The sequence below is a fragment of the Drosophila albomicans genome, chromosome 2R (genome assembly GCF_009650485.2).
Source record: "Drosophila albomicans strain 15112-1751.03 chromosome 2R, ASM965048v2, whole genome shotgun sequence".
Taxonomy (NCBI): domain Eukaryota; kingdom Metazoa; phylum Arthropoda; class Insecta; order Diptera; family Drosophilidae; genus Drosophila; species Drosophila albomicans.
The window spans coordinates 14,090,038-14,102,038 of record NC_047631.2 but is presented as its reverse complement, the minus strand read 5'-3'; the positions used below and the strand labels follow the sequence as shown (position 1 = coordinate 14,102,038).

Here is a 12,001-nt window from a genome sequence, read left to right as displayed (position 1 = left end):
CAACATTAAATTCCGTACCGTATTAAATATGATTCCTAATTAAACTCATGGATTTGGAGACAAGTTTCTCATTTAATAATAAATCTGTTAAAATTTTTGAGCCTATGTTTTTGAGAGGGATACCATACTAAGGAAAAGAATTTTACATCAATCATTCAAATAACAACAATCATATCTAAACCTAAACGATTTCGTGTCTTAATTTAAAATATTAAATGATTTTACAAGTAAAAGTAAAAATACATATAACGAAGATGAAGAAAAAGAAAATGAGAAAAAAAACCACATAAGCAAAAGTTTCGAAAATGCAAACGTAGTTTTATCGAAAGCAGCAAAAATAATTTTAGTCTAAGTATATATAATTTACATACCAAAATGACCGACTGAAATTATTGTTAAAAGTTTTATGAACTATACTTGCATATATACATATATTGATATGATCAAGTAAATGAATGAATGAAATGAATAAAGAAATATATATACAACAAATTCATATAAAAAACGCAAAATAAAAACAAAATGAAATATATTAAAGTTTCTATACCTTAATCAATCATAAATTTGCGATTCAATATATACATACAATATACATACATATACATATTACGATAGTTGAACGAAATCTAATTTTAAACAATGATGATGACGATGTGCATACCCCAAATGAAGTCGATGAAAACGATGACGACGTCGAAGTCGACGATGGATTAGTTATATAGGGCCATTTACAATTAAAAATAAATAAATCGAACAATAGTTTTGACATAAGCAAATCGATAAACGAAGCATAAAGTGTTATTTACTTTTATAAAATAGCAAAAAAAAAACGAGTACGGCAATTCAATCCTCATCAGTGCAGATCTATCCTCTTGGTCATGAATGTCGAAGTGAGAAGCAACCCAAGACTAGTTCCAAAAAAAAAAAAAAAAAGAATTCTAAAGATCAATCGAGATAAAACGAAGCGAAACGAAATGAAAATAAAATTGCAAGAGAAAGAGAAACTTCTGCGTTATTTAAAAACTTAAAGATAAAAATAATAATTACTATCCTAGCGATACTTAAAAAATAAAAAAAAACTTAACGAAAAGAAAAACATAAATATTCAGGCATTTCAATGATGATAAGATTAGCATCACTAAGACCCTCGTTCTATGCAATGAATACTTGAAGACACATACATGCATGCATACACACACACACATACCAGAGTGTGTGCGTGTGTAGGTGTGTATGTGAAGCGCGTTGTATTGCATTGCTTTGCATGGCATCGCAATCCATTGGATCATATTGTATGGTATTGTATTGTATTGTATTGCATTTTAATATGTTGTATTGTATTTACTGTTGGATTGTATTTTAATATATAGAAAGAGTTAATTTCCAATAAAGAGTTTTTAAATGCAATTTCCTCCACTTTCGACTTTTCATTTCAAGGGAAACCAAATAAGTAAGTATTGATTTGCAGCTCAACAAAGCAAACTTAAAGCAACCAGAATTGCTTAAGAATTGCCCGCATTTGGCTTTCATTCAATTTTAATTCAAATAGTTTTCCATCGACTATTCAATGGGAGCACCGCAAGGCAACAAGCAACTATTTGGATTCAGTTGTAAAGGAAAAACTCGAAAGCCAATAGAAAATGCTTAAGAATTGCCCAAAGCAAGCAGCCAAGCATATACCATGCATTGACATTGGATTATATTGTATTTGTATTTTATTCGAGTTTGCTATTGGATTGTAGTTTAATGCACGACAAAGAGTTAATTTTCAATAAAAAGTTCTTAAGCATATTTCCCTAGACTTTTCCTTTGTTCTACCATTGAATGCAAGCCGCAAGGACAAGAGTGAGAGTAAACAAGCAACGAAAAATACAAAAAGAAAAATTCAAAACAACTGGCTGCAAAATGCTTAAGATGAAGGAATAATAAATATGTATGCGAAGGACTCGATTCTCGATTCTTGATTCTTGTGCTTTTATAGGTATTTTGTATTTGGTATTTGGTAAAACTCTTCGTTGGCATTTCATGCTGCTGTCATTATGCCGAGGCCGCATTGTTTAGAGATCACATTCCAAAGTGTTTGGAATTTAAGGACTTGCCTGATGCTGATGCTGACGCTGACGATGTCGAAGTCGCTTTCGCTGGCTATGTGGATGATGCTGTTGTTTTCATCTTTTGCTGCTGCTGCACTTTGAGGTGGGCAAAGCGAAGAATTTAATTCGAAGCGAATATATATTGGAGGGGTTGGCGGGTTGATGCCAAAGGGGGAGGGAGAACGAGCACGTACTACAAATCAATACGGAAAGTGCGCATCTTCCTGGCATATTTTGTTTAATTAAAAAAGTTTAGCGCTGTTCTTCTGAACAATTGATTCCGAAATTGACATCGTTGACATTTTAATGCGTTTATTTCCGCTTGTCACTTAATGTGCGTTTTATTTACTTGCCATTAACATACATATTGACTGACTTAAGCCCTAGCACGATTTGACCTTAAATGCGTTGCCATTTGTCACGAATCGAGCTAAATAACAGCGCATCATGTTCATTTCTTTTCTCTCTACATGCGGAGTAGATCTCGCTTGTTCTTGTGGCTTATGAATAATGCAGCGAATGCTTTTAATTATACAAACGTAGCGCTAGCTGCTTGTATCTGAGATCCCATAAATGTCCAGCCGACATTGTACACAGAAGTGGCAACACTTTGCCTTCAGCCAAGTGTAAAGAGTCGTGTTTATTAGCCAAAAACAAACCCCAAGATGCGTATGTGCGTGTGTGTGTGTGTGTTTGTGGCTCTGACTAAAGTTCCACTTTAATGTAATAGGAATTACCCGAGCAAGCTGAGGAAAACCCTAATGAAATGCATTGTCAAATGAAATGGTAAAATTGACGACGTCCACTCTTTCCTGAAGTGGCGAACCGCATTAAATCAGCAAACTAACCGCCACTAAATAAACAGACCCGCACACCCCCAAAAGTACACACACTCACACACACAGACACAAGTCAGACATGCAGGAGAGAGTACAAGATGATGCCGACGTGTTTGCCAGCAGCCCAGGATCTAAAATTAAAAGCACTTGTAACAAATTGAAATCATTCATCTTACTTTTCGCATTCATTTGCACACTCGCCTGAACATTCGCACACACTCACACTTGAATACATTGCTCTTGCTCCCCTCCCACATCTCCCCCCTCCCGATTGCAATTGGCCTCACTGAACACTAATGTGGGCATTTCTAATTCACCCGGTCAGCCAATAGCATTAAGTAGTTGGGATTTCAGACTTTGGGCAACACAACACAGGTATTGCCCGCCGCTTGTACACAGATATTTATGGGGAAAGTACAAGCATCTCGATGTGCCCGGTAGTCAACAGATTAAAGCAAATGATTATTGCAGGTTTTGCACTAGACTCTCGTGTATTACTCATACGCACGTATGTACACGCTATATACTTGTATTATCTTATGCATACGGATGTGTATTTCAAGACTACAACTTTCAGTTATCTCGAGTTCCGCATTTGAATTGCAATTGACATTTTATAATATTAGCCTTAAAATAAGCTTTTTTATTATTATTTTTAATGCTTATTTAAATGCATAGCTTCCCAGTGTACTCTAACTTATTTGCTTATTTAAAATGCAAAAAACAAGTGTGTTTCATAACGAAATGAGGCATTTAATGACAAACGAGCTGGTTAATAAATAGAAACAAGAATTTTCTAAAATTAATGAGTAGCGCCATCTATCGCTCGTTGCGTAAACTGATGTTTGAATTTAAAGCGTCTGAATTTTAAAGCTTTCAAATGATCAAGTATTAAAGTGCTCTGAAGAAATGTAATGCAGGGTAACTTGTAGTCAAACAACCTATTTACATTAAGAAATTTGTATAGTTTTATATTACTAGAAATTGATAAGAGCTTGGCATGCATAATTTGTTTACATTATCGCACTTAAACGGGGGAATTTGCCATCCCAAAATATTCATTCACACACAAGCACGCACATAAGTGATGCTTCACTCTAATTAAATGACCACTTATAAACAATTAATTAACATATCAAATTTCATGCACAAGCTTGAATTCAATTCAATTGTATACTACTTAAACTGTGTATTATATTACAACGAGTATATAAAATAGAGAGATGGCAAAAAGAAGCAAAAAAAAAAATAAATAAAGATATGAACTTCAGTTTTCGCTCAATCGACTTGTCGACTGCAGCAGCAGCGGCAAGCACTTTCAAGTGGATGGCTATTAAAACGGGCCAAGACCTGTCAGGCTCAAGTAGAAGAGAAATCATCGCTCCATTCAAGCAGAAATTGCATTGATGAGGCAACAGCAAAGGCAATGGCGAAGACGAAGGCGAAGGCAAAAGCAAAGGCAAAGGCCAAAACCAAAGACTCAACAGAGCACAAGTAAATATGAAGAAGACACTCAGATCCACACGAGAGTAGAGAGACACAGAGAGAGAGAGAGATGGAGAGCGTAGCCCTCCATTCAGTTGTGAGTTTTATGCTATTTCTTGTTTACAATATAAAATTAATCACTTGCCGCCGGAGAGCAACAGTATTTTTTCGCACGATTGCCTGATAAGCCCGGTCGGTCAGTCACTGTCTCCGAGCTGCGCTTCGATTCTGAGTTTCGAGTCTCAATTTCAATCTCAATCTCGTTCACGTTCTCGGACAGAGCGTAAATTGAAACTGATATTTTGACGCCGCTCTCAGTCTGATTTGAACTGGCAAACGACAGGCGCACGACAAGCTCGCATCATTTATATAGATAAAGAATTAATATTATTAAAAAAAAAAAAAAAAACATTAAGAAAGAAAGAAAAATAACTGCTTGCGTTTTTATTAGCATTGTTTAAAGCGGAATGAAGCTCCTGCTCGGGTTGTTATTGCTGCAAAGCACATTTCTCAGCTATGCACAAGGTAAGTTCCAAAGAATGGGAAGGGAGGAAGATCAGGTCGGGATGTCTCTGGGTCTGGTTTGTTTTGTGGTAGCAGAATCAGAATCTGAGAAACAGAAATTGAGTCACAAAGCTGCTTGAAAACAAAGCAACACAGCAAACAACGCAACTGGTTATCACCATTGAACTCGACCCGCTGGAATCTTGACGACTCAAACATATCCGAGGGGGGTTTTTTGTTTTTTTTATTTTTTTATTTTTGTTGCTTGTTTTATTTGTATTTTGTATAAATATGTTAATATGACGTCGCCTTGTAATTAATTACCTCCCGATTTTAACTTGTTTCAGAAATCTTTGGATATTGCACAACACCTTCGGAACAAAGCGGAACCTGCATTTATCTACAAAGTTGCAACTATCTTTATGAGCTCGTTCAAAAGCGCTCGGTTTCGGCCAGCGATCGTACATTCCTGGCCAACAGTCAATGTGGCTATCGCAACAATCAGGTTATCGTGAGTATGCCAGTGACAATATATTCAATTCTTAACTATTTATGACGACCTTGAACTTGCAGATTTGCTGCGCCAACAGTCGCCGCTTAAGCGATGCGCCAGTTTGGGGAAATCAAGGCCTACCTCAACCACAGCCCCAACCAACGGTTCCTGTGAAACTCTCTGGATTGCTGCCCCAAGTGCCCAATTGCGGTGATAACTTTGGCAATCGCATTGTGGGCGGTGTGAATACGGGCAAAAAGGAGTTTCCCTGGCTGGCTCTAATCGAGTACACCAAACGTAAGCTTCAAACATGATACAATTATAGAAGGTAGTCTCGTCGGAAAAAGCTTTCGTCAGTACGCATTTGTTTTTCGACGCAAGAGGTTGTCTGCGGACGAATTTTTTTCTGCAATTAACCCTTGTGCAAAATGACATTTTGCAATGTATGCCGTAGACACGGATAGAATTAAAACATTTAGAGAATTAGACAATTCTCATATATATTATTAATATTGTTCATAAACAATTTACATTTTAAAAATATGTCAAAGAGACATTAATATCAGCTTCAAAATATGTAAATATTAATATCATCGTCTAAGGGTTAATGCGCATTTCGTTGTCGTCTCGCTCACACTGCTGTGCTGAGACTCTTTCACTCGCACTCATTGTTATGTTTAAAGACGGACAGCTTTTTCCGACGAGACTACCTTGTATAATTGTATCATGGCTTCAAATACTCGAACGAGAGTTCAAACTCTCTCTCTCTCTTCAAACTGACTGCAATACTAAGAACAATTCTATTTTCAAAGCGGGCAATGTTATCGGTCATCATTGTGGAGGCTCGCTGATCAACAATCGATATGTGCTTACTGCAGCGCATTGTGTATCTGCTGTGCCCGCGAATTGGCGGCTCACTGGTGTGCGTTTGGGTGAATGGGATACGACCATGGATCCCGATTGCACCAAGGAGCGTAGCGGACGCAGCGACTGCAATGATCCTTATGTGGATGTGCCCGTTAGTGAAGCAATACCACATCCACAGTACCCTGGCAATGCTCGTGATCAAATGAATGATATTGCATTGTTGCGCCTGCAAAATCAAGTCGCCTTAACCGACTTCATCTCCCCAGTTTGTTTGCCCACGCGGCCAGAGCAACGCAATACCATTTTCCTTGGTAGAAAAATGGTTGTCGCTGGCTGGGGAAGAACCGAAACGAATGCCACATCCAATATTAAACTAAAGGCTGAAATCGAACCTGTGACCTCAGAGGCCTGCAACAATCGATATTCATCTCAACGACGCTCCATTTCCTCCAGCCAAATTTGCGCTGGCGGCGTGGAAGGTGTCGATTCATGTCGCGGTGACTCGGGCGGTCCCTTAGGTAAAGCATTAATTCCATTCTTAAGACAAATGAATTGACATCTTATTTTAATTACAGTTATGGAAGAAATTACTGATGGATATGGCAACTATTTTCTTACCGGCGTGGTGTCGTATGGTCCCACACCTTGCGGCTTAGCTGGCTGGCCTGGCGTTTACACACTTGTATCCGCATACATTGAATGGATTGACAGCACAATTAGGCCATAAGCATACACACATATTGTCATAAATATGAATAAATGATTATTAAACACTGTAGTCTAAACTTTGCTCACTCAAACTTTCGTTACGACTTCTTTGGCGCCAAAACAATAATCGATATATTACTTGACTTGATACGGAAATCGATATTTGTTGAAGCAGCCTTGCGTTAACAGCTGATAGACTTTCGTTAACCACTGTTAGCTGATTGTACGTTCCGCAACACTGGCACACGTTTTATAATAATAAATACTCTTTTTTAGTTGCCGGGCCCAAGAACTTTGACTTAAAATGCTGAAAAATATTTGTGTAACACAGTTCAATCTACTCAAAAGTGTCACCAGCCTGCAGCAACAAGTGCGAGTAAGTATTAATCTCATCGTTGCACTTGTAAATTGAGCTAAAACAGCATGTTTTCTTCCACATTCAGACCACGTTCGTGCTGAAGCGCAAGTATGATCCTCTATTACACAAGACCAATCAGAAACCGCGTCGCATGCGCGCTAAGCACTTCATTTATGAACTGGTCGAGGACACGCTCGTCAAGAAAAGCCCAAACATGGAGGTGGTGCTAAAGACCTTCGTCGAAGGCGTTGGCGACAAGGGAGACGTTGTTTCCATGAAACCCAATTTCGTGTACAACAAGCTTTTGCTACCCGGATTAGCTACCTACAAAACACCCGAGAACATTGCCAAATATGCCAAGACAGAGGCGGAAAAGTCTGCGGTGAAGCATAGTTCGCCCTACGCCCAGCGTACCGTCAATATGCTGGAGTCCATTGTATTGGCGGTGATCATGAACAAGGACGAACCTTGGGTAATTGAGCCATGGCACATTAAAGCATCGTTGCGCAAGGCAGGCTTCCATTGCCGCGAGGAATGCATCACGTTGCCCAAGGAGCGCATCGAGGGACCCGATCTACGCAAAGAGAACAAGGAGTTCAACTGCACCATCACGATCAATAAGTTGGAGCAGGCGAATCTAAAATGTCGCATTCACCATTGGAGCACTGATCCCAGCGAACGATTGCCCTATGTTCTGGAGCACTGGAAACTGCCATCCGAGCCATTATTGGATGTGGGTTTACCCGAACGAAGTGAAACTCCCGAAAAGCAAGCTTAATTTGCACACATTTAAATACTGTTGTAATCTTATAAATCTGTTTTTATTTTAAATCAACGTTTCATTTAACACGCTAAGTGTATTACAAATATATGTTATAAATCAAAAAAAGAGTTGTGATGATGCCACCAGAAAATATTTCATTATGCTTAAGCTACTATAATATTTAAGTGTCTATTTATGGGGGTAAAAAAGTAAATCGCACAAATTTTTAATGAACAGCCTTCAGCTCCACGTCAAAGACCAGAGTCGAGTTTGGTGGAATGGTGGGCGGATGACCACGAGCACCATATGCCATATGGGCGGGGCAAGTAATGCGACGCTTGCCGCCAACCTTCATGCCAGCAACACCAACATCCCAGCCCTTGATAACTTCGCCACCGCCGAGGGCAAACTTAAATCCGTTGCCCTTTTGCATGCTGTCGAACGTCTTGTTGTTGGACTTAAGGCGACCAATGTAGTAAACCGAGACGCGTTTGCCTTGCTTGGCCTCAGGACCATTGCCGGCATTCAAATCCTGCACCTTAACGCCGCCAGCAATTGTGCGCTCTCCACCAGATTGCTGCTGCTGCTGTTGTTGCTTGCCCTCCTTGCCCTTGGGCTGCTCCTTCTTGTCTTCGCCAGCAGCTTTCTTATCTTTTTTTGACTTCTGTTGCTGCTGCTGTTGTTGCTGTTGCTGCTTCTTGTCGGCTTTGGCGACACCGTTTTGCGCCTTGGCGGGTTTCTTTGCACTCTCTGCAATCTTGGCTTTCTTGGCCTTGGGTGTATCCTCTTCATCGGATTCCTCATCATCCTCCTCCTCTTCTTCATCATCATCATCGCTTTGCTCTTCTTCGCCAGATTCATTATCTTCGAGGAATGATGAGTATTCAGCAGCTAGTTTGCTGTCATCCTCGTCCTCCTCATCGTCGCTTCCTTCCTCAGAGTCAGACTCATTCTCTGCACCTTCGCCTTTCTCCAGGCCTTCGGCTAGGGCTGCATACTCATCATCCTCGAAATCTTCATCGTCAGATTCCTCAGCATCATGTAGATAACCAATCAATGAAACGCTAGCATTGCCTAGAAAATTTCACATTTCATTAAAAAAAAAAATGCATTACAAATTTATGTATTTAGTTTACCAGTCGTTTGGAACATGATCTTGTCGCCTTTGCAGAAATTCAAGTCCAATGCGATCTGTGGGATGTTTTTGGATAAAGTCGCCACAATAAACTTATTTTTATCGGCCGTAATATAAAGTTTGGCCAAATCGCCTTCTTCCAAAGCGGCACCAGAAATGTGGAAGGATTTCACAATCGTTTGTGTGTATTTGCGGTTAGGCTTCATACTTAATCCTGTTTAAAAAATAAGAGATCATTAAAATTCATATTAAAATCGAAAGTGGAAAGTGGGAGAGACGAAGATTAGAGGGGATAAATCCACGCTGATGCTTTAGCTGCAAGCACGTGGTGCCAACTTAGTTCATAAAGGAAATTACGTATCGCGCGTTAATTTCGTAGTTAAACGCGAGTAGGAACAATTAAAATCGTTAAAAGACTCTTGAAACTTACCCCAAAACATCGACATGTTGAAGTTTTTGATTTATTTGTCGCGGAATTTAAAGAAAAAACGTGCACTACTGAAATGCGCTACGACAGAAGACCGACGCCGGCTACTCGCAGTGCTGGAAAAGATGTAATGACATTCCGGCGCCAACGTTATTGAAATTGCCATTCACCGATAGCTCAGCGTTCAAACGGTTGAGTGCAACCCTGCATGGCCATTTAGCTAACGTATTTATGTATTTTCGAAATTCAGCTTATTTCGGAAATTTTACAGATTTGTTAGTATTTGAAAAATAATTAAATATTCATTGCATTTTTTGGTAAATAATAAACATTAAGTATAACCTACATATAACTGTCGCATATAGAGCGGTTACTCGTGTTGATTCAAAAATATGGTATTTTTACGCATTATTAGCGAAATTCATTTATAGATAACTTATAATAATTAAGCCTCCATTTACAAATACACATATTAAAAACATGAAAGTAATTTAAATCGACATCGCTTAATGAAATTTTTTCAACAGACAAATTTAGTACATTTTGCAATGCACTATGGTAAAAATTTTAAATTCAAGTGGCGGTCACACGTTGATTACAAGTTTCTCTCTGATAACAAGAATGCTTTTTTTGCATAAGACAAATTTAAGTAGATTGGCAAGTAAGTAAAATGCAATATTTATTGCAATAACATAAGTTGTACCGGAATTACTTTACAGACAATGCTGCCAACTTCGCAACAAGCGCTGGCCGCCAGCAACAGGCCAAGACTGCAATTCTCATGCTCAACATGGGAGGACCTCAGCATACAGATCAAGTGCACGATTATCTGTTGCGTATTATGACTGATCGAGATATGATTCAACTGCCAGTGCAGAGCCGGCTGGGCCCATGGATTGCCCAGCGGCGTACACCAGAAGTGCAAAAGAAATACAAGGAAATCGGAGGCGGTTCGCCAATACTAAAGTGGACAGAGTTGCAGGGTCAATTGATGTGCGAGCAGCTGGATAAAGTGTCGCCGGCAACAGCGCCGCATAAACACTACGTCGGATTCCGTTATGTTAATCCGCTTACAGAGGACACGCTGGCCAAGATTGAGAGGTTAGTCAAGTACTGCTTAATGGCGAAGTATATTAATGTAAATATTCCCCTTTAACTTAGTGATAAGCCGGAACGCGTGGTGCTCTTCTCACAGTACCCACAATACAGCTGCGCCACATCTGGCTCAAGCTTCAACTCTATCTTCTCCCACTACCGCGATAAGTAAGTGACAACCTTCCTGATGATAATCAATAGAGAACTTATCAAGTTTATTGCTGTATTGCAGTTCGCTGCCCACCAATATCAAGTGGAGCATTATCGATCGGTGGGGCACACATCCGCTGCTTATCAAGACATTCGCCCAACGCATACGCGAAGAACTGGCCAAGTTTGTGGAAACCAAGCGCAATGATGTCGTCATACTCTTCACCGCACACTCGTTGCCTCTCAAGGCGGTGAATCGAGGTGACGCTTATCCCTCTGAGATTGGCGCCAGTGTTCACATGGTCATGCAAGAGCTGGGCCAGAGTAATCCCTATAGCTTGGCCTGGCAGTCGAAAGTCGGTCCTTTGCCGTGGCTGGCACCGGCTACCGATGATGCAATTAAAGTAATTACAAAGCTGAAAACATTAATATAATTCAACTCAATACATGAACTCCAATTCTTAGGGCTACGTGAAGCAAGGTCGCAAGAATTTTATTCTAGTACCTATTGCCTTTGTGAATGAGCACATTGAGACGCTGCACGAACTGGACATTGAGTACTGCGATGAACTGGCCAAGGATGTCGGTGTGGAGGAGATTCGCCGAGCTGCCGCACCGAATGATCATCCTTTGTTTATAGAGGCGCTAAGCAGCATTGTGGCCGATCATTTAAAGTCCACTCAACCTGTGAATCCAAAGTTCTTAATGCGGTGTCCAATGTGCACCAATCCACGCTGCCGCGAGAGCAAGAAATGGTATCAACAGCTCTGCTCGCATTGAGAGAAAGACATGAAATTTACATATTTATGATGCACCTACTGTTCTGTAATTTTAAAGTGATGCAGCTTCAAGCTATCGTTAATCACACTCATCCAAAATCTATCATTTAGTTTTTAATACTTGGGCTATGGCAAATTCTATTGGGCAGTAATAATAACAAAACTCTGAAAATAAAAACAAATGCTGCACAAACAATAACAAACTGTTTTAGCTTCTCTCTCTCTCCCTCCCAGACGCTCACGATTGCTAATCATAATCACAAATGGCATATCATGCTGATTCGTCATCATTAGACTGGCTGCTA

At 39.8% G+C, this 12,001-nt stretch overlaps 4 protein-coding genes across 4 annotated transcripts; 3 read left to right on the top strand and 1 right to left on the bottom strand.

Annotated features, from left to right (window-relative positions):
* Window positions 1-4,741: 4,741 nt before the first annotated feature.
* Window positions 4,742-7,059, top strand: LOC117574592 (melanization protease 1). Its single transcript, XM_052007653.1, has 5 exons — window positions 4,742-4,942; window positions 5,269-5,432; window positions 5,495-5,711; window positions 6,227-6,799; window positions 6,857-7,059. The coding sequence occupies exons 1-5, from the start codon at window positions 4,885-4,887 to the stop codon at window positions 7,006-7,008; spliced, it is 1,164 nt and encodes a 387-aa protein (XP_051863613.1). The 5' UTR covers window positions 4,742-4,884; the 3' UTR covers window positions 7,009-7,059.
* A 147-nt stretch (window positions 7,060-7,206) lies between these two features.
* On the top strand, window positions 7,207-8,150 carry LOC117574594 (39S ribosomal protein L9, mitochondrial). The gene is made up of 2 exons (XM_034258478.2): window positions 7,207-7,365; window positions 7,433-8,150. Exons 1-2 carry the CDS (start codon window positions 7,294-7,296, stop codon window positions 8,123-8,125), a joined length of 765 nt encoding a protein of 254 aa, XP_034114369.2. The 5' UTR covers window positions 7,207-7,293; the 3' UTR covers window positions 8,126-8,150.
* On the bottom strand, window positions 8,142-9,831 carry LOC117574593 (39 kDa FK506-binding nuclear protein). Its single transcript, XM_034258477.2, has 3 exons — window positions 9,676-9,831; window positions 9,247-9,459; window positions 8,142-9,184 (listed from the first exon to the last, which is right to left on the bottom strand). Exons 1-3 carry the CDS (start codon window positions 9,689-9,691, stop codon window positions 8,337-8,339), a joined length of 1,077 nt encoding a protein of 358 aa, XP_034114368.2. The 5' UTR covers window positions 9,692-9,831; the 3' UTR covers window positions 8,142-8,336.
* Window positions 9,832-10,222: 391 nt separating this feature from the next.
* Window positions 10,223-11,894, top strand: LOC117575794 (ferrochelatase, mitochondrial). The gene is made up of 5 exons (XM_034260170.2): window positions 10,223-10,333; window positions 10,392-10,773; window positions 10,834-10,935; window positions 11,000-11,321; window positions 11,383-11,894. Exons 1-5 carry the CDS (start codon window positions 10,228-10,230, stop codon window positions 11,695-11,697), a joined length of 1,227 nt encoding a protein of 408 aa, XP_034116061.2. The 5' UTR covers window positions 10,223-10,227; the 3' UTR covers window positions 11,698-11,894.
* Window positions 11,895-12,001: the final 107 nt, after the last annotated feature.

Excerpts from the sequence above, each read along its gene's own strand:
- LOC117574593 (XM_034258477.2), bottom strand. Across the intron at positions 9,185-9,246 it reads GATCATGTTCCAAACGACTG|GCAATGCTAGCGTTTCATTG; the intron begins GTAAACTAAATA and ends GAAATTTTCTAG.
- LOC117574592 (XM_052007653.1), top strand. The coding sequence starts at position 4,885 with ATGAAGCTCCTGCTCGGGTTGTTATTGCTGCAAAGCACATTTCTCAGC. Across the intron at positions 4,943-5,268 it reads ATTTCTCAGCTATGCACAAG|AAATCTTTGGATATTGCACA; the intron begins GTAAGTTCCAAA and ends AACTTGTTTCAG. Across the intron at positions 5,433-5,494 it reads ATCGCAACAATCAGGTTATC|ATTTGCTGCGCCAACAGTCG; the intron begins GTGAGTATGCCA and ends TTGAACTTGCAG.
- LOC117574594 (XM_034258478.2), top strand. The coding sequence starts at position 7,294 with ATGCTGAAAAATATTTGTGTAACACAGTTCAATCTACTCAAAAGTGTC. Across the intron at positions 7,366-7,432 it reads GCCTGCAGCAACAAGTGCGA|ACCACGTTCGTGCTGAAGCG; the intron begins GTAAGTATTAAT and ends TTCCACATTCAG.
- LOC117575794 (XM_034260170.2), top strand. The coding sequence starts at position 10,228 with ATGGTAAAAATTTTAAATTCAAGTGGCGGTCACACGTTGATTACAAGT. Across the intron at positions 10,774-10,833 it reads ACGCTGGCCAAGATTGAGAG|TGATAAGCCGGAACGCGTGG; the intron begins GTTAGTCAAGTA and ends CCTTTAACTTAG. Across the intron at positions 10,936-10,999 it reads TTCTCCCACTACCGCGATAA|TTCGCTGCCCACCAATATCA; the intron begins GTAAGTGACAAC and ends GCTGTATTGCAG.